This window comes from Tachypleus tridentatus, chromosome 1 (assembly GCF_004210375.1).
Source record: "Tachypleus tridentatus isolate NWPU-2018 chromosome 1, ASM421037v1, whole genome shotgun sequence".
In the NCBI taxonomy this organism is placed as follows: domain Eukaryota; kingdom Metazoa; phylum Arthropoda; class Merostomata; order Xiphosura; family Limulidae; genus Tachypleus; species Tachypleus tridentatus.
The window spans coordinates 62494957-62507845 of record NC_134825.1 but is presented as its reverse complement, the minus strand read 5'-3'; the positions used below and the strand labels follow the sequence as shown (position 1 = coordinate 62507845).

At 30.4% G+C, this 12889-nt stretch overlaps 1 protein-coding gene across 3 annotated transcripts in view; it reads right to left on the bottom strand.

The window, feature by feature from the left end:
- Positions 1 to 12889, bottom strand: part of LOC143250071 (arrestin red cell-like) — a 59149-nt gene that overhangs the window by 11407 nt on the left and 34853 nt on the right. For all 3 annotated transcript variants that reach the window (XM_076500676.1, XM_076500675.1, XM_076500677.1), the window contains 6 exons: positions 9567 to 9814; positions 8081 to 8208; positions 5147 to 5282; positions 2147 to 2231; positions 1799 to 1871; positions 1117 to 1260 (listed from right to left, as the gene is read on the bottom strand). In XM_076500676.1, the coding sequence (XP_076356791.1) occupies positions 1117 to 1260; positions 1799 to 1871; positions 2147 to 2231; positions 5147 to 5282; positions 8081 to 8208; positions 9567 to 9814 (814 nt within the window). The remainder of the gene's footprint in view (positions 1 to 1116; positions 1261 to 1798; positions 1872 to 2146; positions 2232 to 5146; positions 5283 to 8080; positions 8209 to 9566; positions 9815 to 12889) is intronic.

The following is a 12889-nucleotide window of genomic DNA, read 5'->3' as shown; positions in this document are numbered from 1 at the left end:
AGGATTGTGGCGTATGTTTAAAGGTTAAAAACAGCACAAAGTTCTCAGAATATTACGGTATACACGTTGCTACAATGCTTGATCATTTTACCATTCTCCTTTCAATTTTCTTTTACAAGAAAATGTCGCCTTGGAAATTTAAAAAACAAAATGAAAATAAGCTTATTTTTTCTAAGAAACATGAAATCCTGCATGAGAAACAGTGAAGATTGTAAAATGAAAAATTAGATAATCATGGCCTTATAAATAGCTCAGCCTTAAAGCTAACAGGCAAGTGTTATGTGGTTGTTTTGATGCAAAGCCATATTCGGCTGTGTTCTATCCTATACAGGGAATTGAACCCTGGATTTTAGCAATGCAAGTGTGTAAACTTACAACTGATACAAAAGGAGATCCTAAAACTGACACAAATTAAAAATAAACATATCATAAAATATAAATTAAAACATTATTCATTACTTCACCTAAAAATATGTAAACAATGTCCTCAATACCAGGTAATTCAAATAGTATTTTATCACAGAGTACTTAGTCTTTTATATTAAAGAAAATAGAACAACAAAAACCCTATAACTCAAGTGCTATTGGAAGATGGGTCTTTCTTCTTCAGGGGGTAAATCAGGAATGGTGGTGTAACTGAATAAGTGATATATAAAGGGAGTTGAGTGATGTCATAAAGGTCACCTGGGCTTCCAGGAAGAGTTTTTGCATTTCTTGATGCACTAAGAAAAATTATACTCTTTAATAATTAATTTTGTTAATGTTAAATTAAAAAAAGACTGAAGCTGCTATTTAATGACAAGTCTCTAGCTGTAAATTTTATAAATGTTCTTATATAATATTAGTACATTTATAATTGGCAAGTAATAATATAATTCTAGTGATTAACAGACATGTGTCTGCATGTAACTTGTATGTTATCAAGTGATAAGTACTAATTATAGCTACAAGTTTTTTACATATTTTCTAAGGTAGTTTTCAACTTTGACCACTTTTTATCAGCTGATATCAGTTGCATTTTGAATACTCAGATGAATTGCTTAATATCTTGGAAACTAATTTCAATGTGAGACTGACTTTTATAAGCGTTCACAGAAGGACACAGTACTAACTCACATAGTAGAAGAAGCTAAGTTTGTATCTGCAGGCTTCAACTGTCCATCCAATGCTAGGCCTCGCTTGTCTTTGCTATTAGATAGCAGGGGCTTCAGAGAATAAACCTTTGATAATGTAAACCCAGGATCAACAGGACAACCAACCCTATAAAGAAGTAAAGTATTCATTGTTTCAATATTTTTAATACTAAATGGTTAATTCTAGAAGGATTTACTGACACAGAGATAAGTAAGTAAACAAATAAATATAAACTGCTAAGTTAATGAAGGAAGATTGATTGGCTGCCAAAATCAGATTAGCCAAAAATAAATATTGTTAAAAAACAAAAAAATATAAAAGTACATAGATACAGGTAAGTTGAATGAAAGCAATGATATGAACTGATAGACAAGCATATTATTGGATATAAACATTTGAATATTTGTGGATCATAATTAAAAATTATAATTAAATATAAAAATATATTGGAGTGTCAATAAATAAAGAATAAAAATATGGCACAAAGTACACTAAACACATTACAGGTTCTTTACTCACTGAAAGTAACTTCTTTTTCAGTTTTAAGCTAGAGTTGTAACCTCACAAGACATTTAAAAACGCTTATTTTAACTCTTTCTGTTTTTCAGATGGAACATAAACATAAAGATCTTTTTCAAATTAAACTAGGTATTGAAGCACTCACTTGCTTTCTAAGGAAGCTACTGTACATTTGTACTGTGTTACTGTAAACAAGTAGATTTCAGCAAACTGTTGAACTGAAACAAATAAATTTATGTCTGTAAATTCAATAATTGAGTAAGATTTAAATAGTATATAAATAAATATCTTAATAAACACCTAATTTAATCTAATCATTTTTTCAGGATAAGAAAAAAAAGAATCTAAAACATTTTAACAACCTGATAACAGATTTAAGAAATTACATTTTCATTTGTAGAAAAGGCTTTAGAAAAACAAAATTGTTGTTCATGAGTAACCAGTTAATGACTTCAGAATATGTATTGCAGTGTGGTTAGAAAATTATACATACCAGCTACTTTAACTTTTTTTACTGTCCTTTTTGAGTTGTTTGCAATGTGAACATTGACAGCAATGTCTTCTCCATGATGGTAGAGCTAGAAATGTTGGAATAAACTAATTTTACATATTTATGTAATGAAGCTGTAACATGTCCAATTAGAAAAGGTTTACACCTGTAGTAAACTGAAAATGTTATACTGATAAATTAGAGTACATTCCAGTTATGTTTCTTTTTTTTTTTTTCAAATTACTGTGTTTAAACAATTTAGCACTTGTAAACCTTCTTACAGAATCCAGTATTTATTTGGCCAAACAACTTTTTAATTTTATTATTAGTATCTGTATTGCTTAATCCATCTCATTCAGCTCTGGTTTAAGTTTGAATTTATTATGACATAGATTACATCTTACAATGAATTTTTATGGTGAAAGGTTAAAATAATTTCTGTATGAATATTAACAAGAGTATCTGACTGCTATTTTATAATACATATATAAGAAGTTTTGGATATCTGTAATTAATGTAATTGGTACATCTTAAGATAGAAGGGCATACTGAGTATCAGTGAAGGACTTAAGAAATAAAAAATATATTGTGAAACTATTCCTTATCAAATGTGTGTTTCTGCTAAAATAGATTTTTATTTCAGTTAAACTAAAAATGGTTTTTGGTTTGTAATTTCTAAAAGGCATCACTTTCATAACACCTTTTAAATATTTTAAGTGTTCATCAAAAGCTGTTATTTTTTAAATTAAATTACATAAACATTCACAACAAACACTCAATGTTATGATTATTACTTTATATTTTCTACTATCTATATAAGCACTGTTATTACCACATCCACTGCTCTTAAAGCCTTCTCTTTTCTCAAGGGTTTTATACAATGGGCAAATATTGGTATAAAACTGACACTTAAAGGCTAACCTAGATGTAAGTAGATCTAGATTTAGATCTAAGTAGTTATAAACATAAATACAGAATTGAAGCAACATACGAACAGCTTATTTATATTAGATCTAGGCCTAAGTCTAGTTTTTGGATAGCACAAATCCATAGAACTGTATAGTAATGAAAAGCTGTACTTCCACTGTAGCAATGATATTGATAATAAAGTGTTATATAGCTTAGATTTTTTTTTCTTCTTTCTTATTAAGCATAAGGTTACACACTGGGTTATCTGTGCTGTGTCTGTCTGGAGAATTGAAACCTAGTTTTTAGTTACTGTGGAGTTTATAGCTTAGATCCCCAGCTTCAAGTCCTAATATCAATATGCTAGCACTCATACCTAGGTCTTCTGATTAGCAACAGGACAAATGAGTTGTCCTTTTGCAACTAATACAGGAGTTCAAGTCAAGTAATAATAACAACATTATTAATAATGTACAGATGCACCTATAGATTTAGCTAAGTTATGAAGCATTTATGGCATGGTGAGGCATTCTTATATGAAATTCAAATGCTTCATATGACACATACATACATGTAATATAAAAAAAAAAGTTTACACATCAGTGAATGTACAAGAGAAGTTGCATGATGATGTTTGACCAAGAAAATAAATGTATACACCTTTATAAACAAAGACATATTACAGGCAGTACTGCAAACCAATACATCTGCATAAATAGATGCAACCGTAGCAGAGAGAAAGCTGTGACAAATTTTATGTTAACTTTAATAAAGCCAGGAAAAAAGATATATATAAAAAGACTTAAAAAGAAATCAGAAACCATTCATGGAATTTTTATTTGAAAGAAAATGAGGAGAAACATATGCAAACAGGCCACCAATTTACTGTCTTCAATCACAATTAATTATTAATCTAGCTCCAAATAATGAGTAAACAAAATTCATCCTATGAAGTGACAGACCTACTTGCAAGTTGGATGCATACACTAACTGGAGAGTCATAAGACTGACAAAAAGATCTGTATAAAACACCTTGTTTTGGGGCTAAAAGTCAGTTCTTCAACTGCTGTCAATAGGTTGCAGTTCCTGAAATCAAATTATTTCAGATCCAATAGTGTCTCCAGTGTCATTACTCGTGAAGGTATTTGTACTTAAAGACACTGAAAATTTTCAACACAGAAAATCACTGCTACCTCCCTGAGTTGAGTAACATAGTTAAGAACTGATATAAAATGAATAATAATAATAATAACTCGTAAAGTAAAGTATATCCGAGCACAATCCTTCTACTGTTTTTATATATAGTTTATTAATTGTATTAAATTATTTGAGGAATGTTACTGATGGTTTGTTTAATGAATAAGTGTCTACTCAGGCAAAAAAAAATTATAATTATGATAATGAATCTTTTTAAGATCCTTTCTGTACGTAATCTTGATGTACCCAAGTAATCTTAGTATAGTGAATTCAAGTGTTGTTTGTGTTTCGTGAATTTAAGTTTCTGAGTCAATTCTTTATTTTAATTGTAATCTTCCTCAATTTGGAGACTCATGTACTACACTTGTGGCTGTATACCTGAATTTAAAGTTGCATTCCAAACAATCAATCATCACAACCTCCCATTACAGTTAAAAAGCCATATACATAAAAAATTTCTGATTACTTATACTAATAAGCAAGATATATATGCCATCTCAACTTTATAGGAAACCACATATCAATAATTATCATTGCCTGAGGTAGGCTATTTAACATGATACAAATCAGCCAAATGATCTACAAATTAATCAGACAACATAAGCAAAAGAAATACTCCATTTTCAATAGTTTCAAGTTGCAAAATCACAAACTCATGATACAAAAATTCAAAATATTGATCTATGTTCAAAATGCATCAATGTTGCTTTACATAGTATGTTTGAGACAAGCACCTAAATATTTTTGGAGCCAATCAGGCATATCCTTATAATATTGTACATATTTGACATTATTTTTATTTTAGAATAATTTTATTCTGGGCACATATTAATTTCATGCCCTTTCAATAGAAATCAACAAGGATTTAATGCTTAGAAAATTGCAGAAACTAAAACAAACCTCTTTGTCAAGAGAAACTTCTAGATGTAACTTATTGGGTGACATCATAAATTCTTTACTAATTTCAACACTTGGCTGTTCTCCTTGCTTAGTTGGTGCATACATCAACTTTCGTATGGCTAACCTTACAGAACTCCTAAAAAGAGCATACACAAATCTTCTTTTACATTTTACTTTGAACAAATTACTAAAAACATGTAGTTGTTTTAATTTGAATTACTGGTATTTTTTAAATGACTAATTAAAAATATAACTTCATATTTGAAAGAATATAGCAGAATAGAAACTAAACAGTTGAAACAAATATGCATGTATGATTTTAAAAATCTGTACAAGATTGTTCAATAAATTTTGTTAACGTGTCAACTGAGTGAGGAAATGAACAAAGCATTTGATAAAAAAAAGATCATTTCATATATTAAATCAATGTTTATATTTGCAGTCTTTGACTTTCACATATTAAATTTCTATGTCGAAAAGAAACTCGCTTCTCTCTGTTATTTCTCACAATTACAATAAATTCACTTTCTATTGGTTCAATAAAAATAATTTCCATTGTTGATCATTGATGTGAAATCTAAAAAAGTCGTATTTTTTGTTTAACAAGGACTAAACTTCTAGTGGCATGATTCTAAATGAATTTCTAGAAGTAAGTGAGGTAAATTGAATAATGAAAACAAAGCTTAATGGGGCTGAGAGTGACAAGGTTTTAAAAATTTGATGGCAAAGTAGAAGAGTCATATAGTTGTAACCTCTTCCTTGAATATACATAATTGATTTTAACATTGATTAAGAGATAAATATTAACAGATTACAACTGAAGGAAACTGACAAATAGCAGTTAAAACCTGAATAAATCCCTGTGATAATAACAATGTGATTAGTTTTAATGGACTTGGGGACAGTTTATTTAAGAGTGCAATATATTTCTGCATTTTTTACATTATATCCTTACTCTAAATTCCAGTGTTTTACAACAGCCAGGCTTCTTGAAGTTTCAGTTCTGCTGTGTTTTCAGATGAATAGCTGTATGAAATAGTTCAACAGTTTATGTGTGCAGTGGGTCAAAAACTACTTTATGTATATGTAAATATGTAGGTGTGTTGCACTAAGGATTCTTCCAGTAGGTGTCTGTGATTTGTTGATGATAAATTCAACAATAAATGAACAGTCCACACCCCAGTTGTTTATTAATAATATATATATTTATATATATTTAAAACAAGATAAAAGTGTGTATAAGAAATCTTTACACCATGGAGATCACAGCTATATCTTTAACACTATATAATTCTCTTCTTATTTTCAAAACCTCACTTCGGCTACTTCAATTGTTTTAGAATTCAGTTCATGAACCAGATGATTTTTCTTTATTTTTATCTAGACAACAGATAGTATGTAAGATCTTCACATAAGTGACATGCTTGAGCATGTGACACAATCATTTAGAGATCAATAAGTGAGATCCACCTAGACAATAACACCAGAGGGAAGCACTTTGTGTTTTATTGAATATGGGCAGAAAACATCAAATAGAAGCTCCTTGCATAAAAGTTGTATTTCATGATCAAAAAGTGTAGCCTGTTGGGACGACAAACATCCAGGAGAAGCACCTTGAACTGAACATACTATGATATTATACAGTATAAAATATAATGACAACAGCCCTCTTCTCATAGGGAAGGTACATATGACTATAAAGTTTGTTTTATCATACAAATCAGACAAGTGTAGAATTGTCACTGGATGAAGATGATACCTACTCAAGGAAGACATAGCTATGTTGTGTGGCTAAAGAAAAACAATAGTATTGGAAGTAATGAAAAATCACTAAAACTACGATTTTCAAAGACTTGACTGAAAAACAAGTAAAATATCAGATGTTTCTTTAACAAATATTAAAACAACGAATATAACAGTGACAGTTGGCCACTGAAAGGAATCAATTAATAAAGAACAATGATGAGATGAAAGTACGTTAGAGTCTTACATAAAAAAAAAAGTTTATTTTTGACAAAATTTATCAAAATACCTGGCAGTAGAAAGTCAACAATATAAACAGTGTGGATTGTTATCTTCACAGGCAAAAGGTAAGTGGCATAATTTTATTGAGGCAGATTTATGCTACTTTCTAGGATACTTGTGAAGAAAGTACTTGCAATAAATGATATGTTTATTTAGTCACAATTAAATGCTTATAGATTATTACTAGAGACATTAAATTGTATAATAATGTATACCTGGCAGTAGAAAGTCAACAATATAAACAGCGTGGATTGTTATCTTCACAGGCAAAAGGTAAGTGGCATAATTTTATTGAGGCAGATTTATGCTACTTTCTAGGATACTTGTGAAGAAAGTACTTGCAATAAATGATATGTTTATTTAGTCACAATTAAATGCTTATAGATTATTACTAGAGACATTAAATTGTATAATAATGTATACACATGTCTACATTCACTTCTTGTTTGCAAACTTGTTCACTAATAGACTCTTTCATTTGTTTTTCTCAGAATTAAAAACAAATTTTTTGAAACCCAGAAAAGTGGAAATTTCAAAGTTAATTACAGTTAATGTAGCTTCAAAATGACAGGTGTCAAACTTAAGAGGTATTAGGCTCTAAGGATGTTTTACACAAAACAATAATTACTTTTTTTATATATATATCACACATTTGGCATAGAAATTGAAAAAACCATCATGGTTACCTCTTTCATTGAAGACAAAAACTACATTTTAAATTTAATATTTTTCATTATTCACATAAATATTAGCAACGATAAGTTGCCTTTAAAGAGTATAAATTATTTGGCTGCTAGGTTATAACAACAGTTTATCTGCTATAATTAATGAATGAGACATCCAATAGCAGAAAAGTGTGGTTCAATATGTCATATTAAACCAATTACAAGAAAGAGACACTACCATTACCTTTTATGGGGTTTCTCTTCCATTGTGTTTGCTATGTAAACATTCAGTTCATAGTCAACACCACATAGTTTTCCTGTATCATCAGAAGCAGTCTGTAATGCAACAGAGGCTGGACAATGAGAAGGAAGCTGATGAAAAAGGAGATATAAGAGAGATTATGAAATACACATTATTATTTGAAGTGCACAGAGCACTTTTTACAGTGATTGCTTTTGTCCTACTACAGAAGAAGTAAAAAATGACATACAGAAATGATTTAGTCAGAGATAAAAGCACTTTTTATAAACAGTTATTAAACTATTTTAATCTTTTAAAACCAGTTTGAGAAAAAAATTAATAAACTATGCATATCTCTAAAAAAGAGCTGCAAAAATGTCATTCACACATGCACAGCTTATGAGAACTTTGTTGATAAACAAGGATTTTATAGAGAAAAAAATGTTTTACAAAAAAAGAAAAACACCAAGCAAATTATGATAAGTTAGACTTTACTAAATAGTGTTGTTTCTTTGTTTCAAGCTAGGCACAAAGCTACATAATGGGCTATCTGTGTTCTGCCCATGACAGGTTGCAAAACCCAGTTTGTATAGTTGTAAGTCTGGAAGACAAATAACATTATCCACTAAAAGTTAGAATGATTATATCCAAGGTTATATAAAACATCTGTATAGCTAATATATTTTTAGTGCTTGAAAAAAAAAATATTTTCAAAGTTTTATCTTATATTTCCCCAATATCTGTTGTATAATGATGAGATGTAAGGCAAGATGGAAATTTATCTTAATCTATATTAGTTTCATAAGTTTAAAAAGTAAATAAATTTTGTAAAATAAGTACAACATCTCTATCATACAATGATGTTCTCTTTGTTGGTGTTAATAATGTTTTCCAGCAGAGATTCAACTTTAAACATGTAAAGTGTCAACACCTGTATGATAGTTTGGTACTTTACAAGCAACTGTTTTATTTATTATTGTGTGTGTGGATTCTTGAGTACAATTTTCAAATACTAACTTAAAATAAAGCTTGTTTTATTTAATCTAGACTAAGTCTCCAGTACCTTGTAATTAGCTATGAGTAGTAGGTTGGGAAGGTTAGTAATCTGTACCCCACTGATTTTGAAGAGTCTGCAACTGTGCTCTTAGGCAGTTTTTAAATAACAAAACAAAACAAAATCATGGTTATTTCTATTTGTAAAATTCCTTTGAATAGTAAATCATGATTACTTCAAAATGAAAAGATATATACATAAAATTAACAAACTTAATATTAAAATTCTAGAAAATGTTTCACGGCCAATGCAAGAAATGTTTAAAACAAATTTCAAACTTACTATATTATACACTAAACAAAAACACTATAAATTAAGATGTTCTATGTTATAAATTAAACTCAGTTAAAAGTTAACTTAAATATTTTTTTTTCAGTAACATGAATAGTTGGCACTATTTCAGTTAATCATTTGTCTATAAAAATAAAAGCACACCTCAAAGTAAAATGGGTAAGCATTTGGTCCAAGTTTTTTGAGAAGTCGTTCCTGAAGTTGAGTTAGTGGGCGTTTCTTGTTGGGGTCATCTGATGGAGGACACAACTGATCTGATGCAAGGTAAAGGTTCTTCCGGAAATTCAAACCAAGGACATCTAAATCTTCTCGACCATATTTAAATGCAGCCAGAACATGACCAAAGACACGACAATCTTTGCCATACTCTGAATCCACCAGAACTACTCCATCTATCTTACCCAGATGAGAAAAATGATTTAAGAAAAAATGCACAAAATATTCACTTAGGAATTTATGTTCTCAATCTATAAAGTTAAAATAAAAAATATTCAAATGAAACTTATATGTATTATTTACATATTTGGTACTTAGTATTCTTATGACATTCAGATACTTTGATGTCCAACAGACAAATATAAAATACATATAGCAAACACATAGAAGTATAAATGCAACAACCCTCACAGCAAATAACTGCTGAGATCTTTACCAGTGTGTGTGCATTTTTCTTATAGCAAAGCCACATCGGGCTATCTGCTCAGCCTACCGAGGTGAATCAACCCACTGATTTTAGTGTTGTAAATTCCGAGACTTACCGCTGTACTAGTGTGGGTCATCTTTACCAGACTAGTTAATTTTTATATTACTCATCAATCCCTACTTCTAGTTAAACTGTTCTACCCATAACAAAGGGAAGACTCCCAATGATCATATATTACACTGTTAAGTCAGTAACAAATATTTCTAAGTATTGTACTCTATAATATTCAAATTACCTGCATTATAAATTTTTCCATTATATATGTTCAAGGAAAGTACATTCCCAACTCAGATTACCTTGTACTACCAGTAAAAATGAGTATGACCTCACTAAAGAAAGTTTAGTGTGAAAATAAAAGTACAAGTTTTACAAAGCAGTTGTTGTGGTAAGAAATACTGAAATGCCTTTTTAGCTGTTAACCTACCAATCAATCAGATGTTACAAATAGTATAATCTAGTAGCTACCATACATATAAACCAAAACAGATATCCAAGTCTCAAGCAAATGCTAAATTTGTAATAACCAAATGATTTGGCATTTGACATATGACCATTTCAATAATTTGCTGATGTGCATGAAATATTGCAGAAGGCAACCAGTCCACACATTCCTGTGGACACTGCAATACAATTACATTAAGAGAAATCCACTAAAAACTGTATTTTCCATTGAAACATCAACAGATTCAAAACTAATGAAATATTGGTCAGCATGCAGTCATAACAAATAGATGCCTATCATAATCAGATTGGTAAAGGTTCCTAAGCATGCACTTCACACTCTGTGCTCCCAGTTCAGCCAAACATTGGAAAAACACTCAACAACTTTGCAAACAAGTAGCTATTGAAAGTGGCTCCTTAATCCATGTAACTTTTTCTCCCTAGGTCTTTTGAATAATGCAACACAACTGCAAGCTATTGATAAAAAAATTAACTTTAGTTCACTTTGGTGAAGTAATTGATAATGAACAACATAAATCAATCAAGTTTTCAATTTTGAACAAAACATCAAAAAGAAATAATTCACAACTCTAACAGACTTTTTGCAAAGAAATACTTTTTCAGCATTCACAATGCTGATGGATCTTGCAAGTGCCCATTGCTCATTATATTATACAAATCCAAGTATTCCCTGCTATAAAGCTCAAGGAAGTCATTGGTTTTATCACAGGTTGGTTATCATGTTTTTACATCAGTTTGTAACAATGGTAGAACATGCCATCCTGCACTTATAACTGGCTATACAAGTGTTAGATGTTATGTAGATCAGAATGAAATTTGCCTATTTATGATAGTTATTCAAACTTCCTGGCTGGTCATTTGTGGCATTACTTCATCAGTAATGTTGTCACCACTGCTCCTACAATGATTTTGACAATTTCATTATGTCTAGGATCTGAACATTCAACAAATATAATACTTTCATTAACAGCAGAAATTATCCATTGAGATTTCTGTGCTACTGGTATAAGTGATATTGCACAAGGAATCATACTCTGTAAGTGTCATTATCCTAAACGGTCAGCTTAAACAATGATATCCCCAACACACAATTTTTGATGCTAGCATTCAACAAACACTAGAACTATAAACAATGCTCTCTACATCTCACACTATTGGCATATGGTAGCAGTTACCATGCAAGCTCACATACATAATTCCTCATGCCATACAAGCCAATACTTGCAAAAATTAAAAACAATTCCACTATCAGTGGCATAAGTATTGAAAACAAATACACAATCCTGACAAGGAAAATCCAGCAATGAAGCTTTAATCAAAACATGTTTCAGGAACTAGAAAGTATGTTCACATTTCTGTATCTATACCAAATGGTCACTTCAGTCAACTTTCCATTTACCTTGAAGAAACTGGTCATAAGTTTTTGATAATATGGCAAGAAACCTAGGAATCTGTAGACTTCCTGTTTATTCTTGAGCAGGAGACAGTTCTTGGCCACTGCAAAGTTCCTAAGATCACTAACAACTCTACCCTGTCAACTATTATACCTAGATAGTAAACTTCAGTATGCATAAACACTAACTTTTCCAATTTAAAATTTAAACCTATAATTTTCAAGTTCCCACATATAATCTAAAATATAAAAATAAAAATTAATGTCATTCAGATAGGCAAGACTTCTATTTCATTGCAGTACTATACATTAATGTATGCTTTATCAGCCTTTTAAAATAATATAATGATAGAGTACACAATTAATATAGTCCTTCCCAAATGCTAAAATCAGTCTTAGGTCAACTGTAATTGCTCAGTTCAACCTGTCTAAGATTGAATGCCAAACCTCATACATCAAGTCAATAAACACCCCACCATTGCATCCAGAAATTCATATGCATGTCGTAAAGACCATACAGAACTTCAATATTCTTTCTTTCACATAATTAACAATGGAGGTGATTAAGCACTTTCTTAAGGTTGTGTTGCTTCAACCTACAGCATTTACTCAATTTCAGCAATGGTAACATTTCCGATGCAAAAAGCTTTGTAAAAGATGGTCTTTCATAAATATGCTACCTGAATCTATGTGACATTGTGTGATTGTTGCCTGACCCAAATGGCAGCCATCTGGCCCAATACATGTATAACCACTATGACATCCAGTCTTTGTAATCAAATGTTAACAAACCATTCAAATGCCTCATATCAAATATCACATTACTGTGATTTTGTCTACCACAGGGAATCAAACCCCTGCTTTTAGCATTGTGAATGTATAGACTTACCACTATCCCAGCAGGGAGCA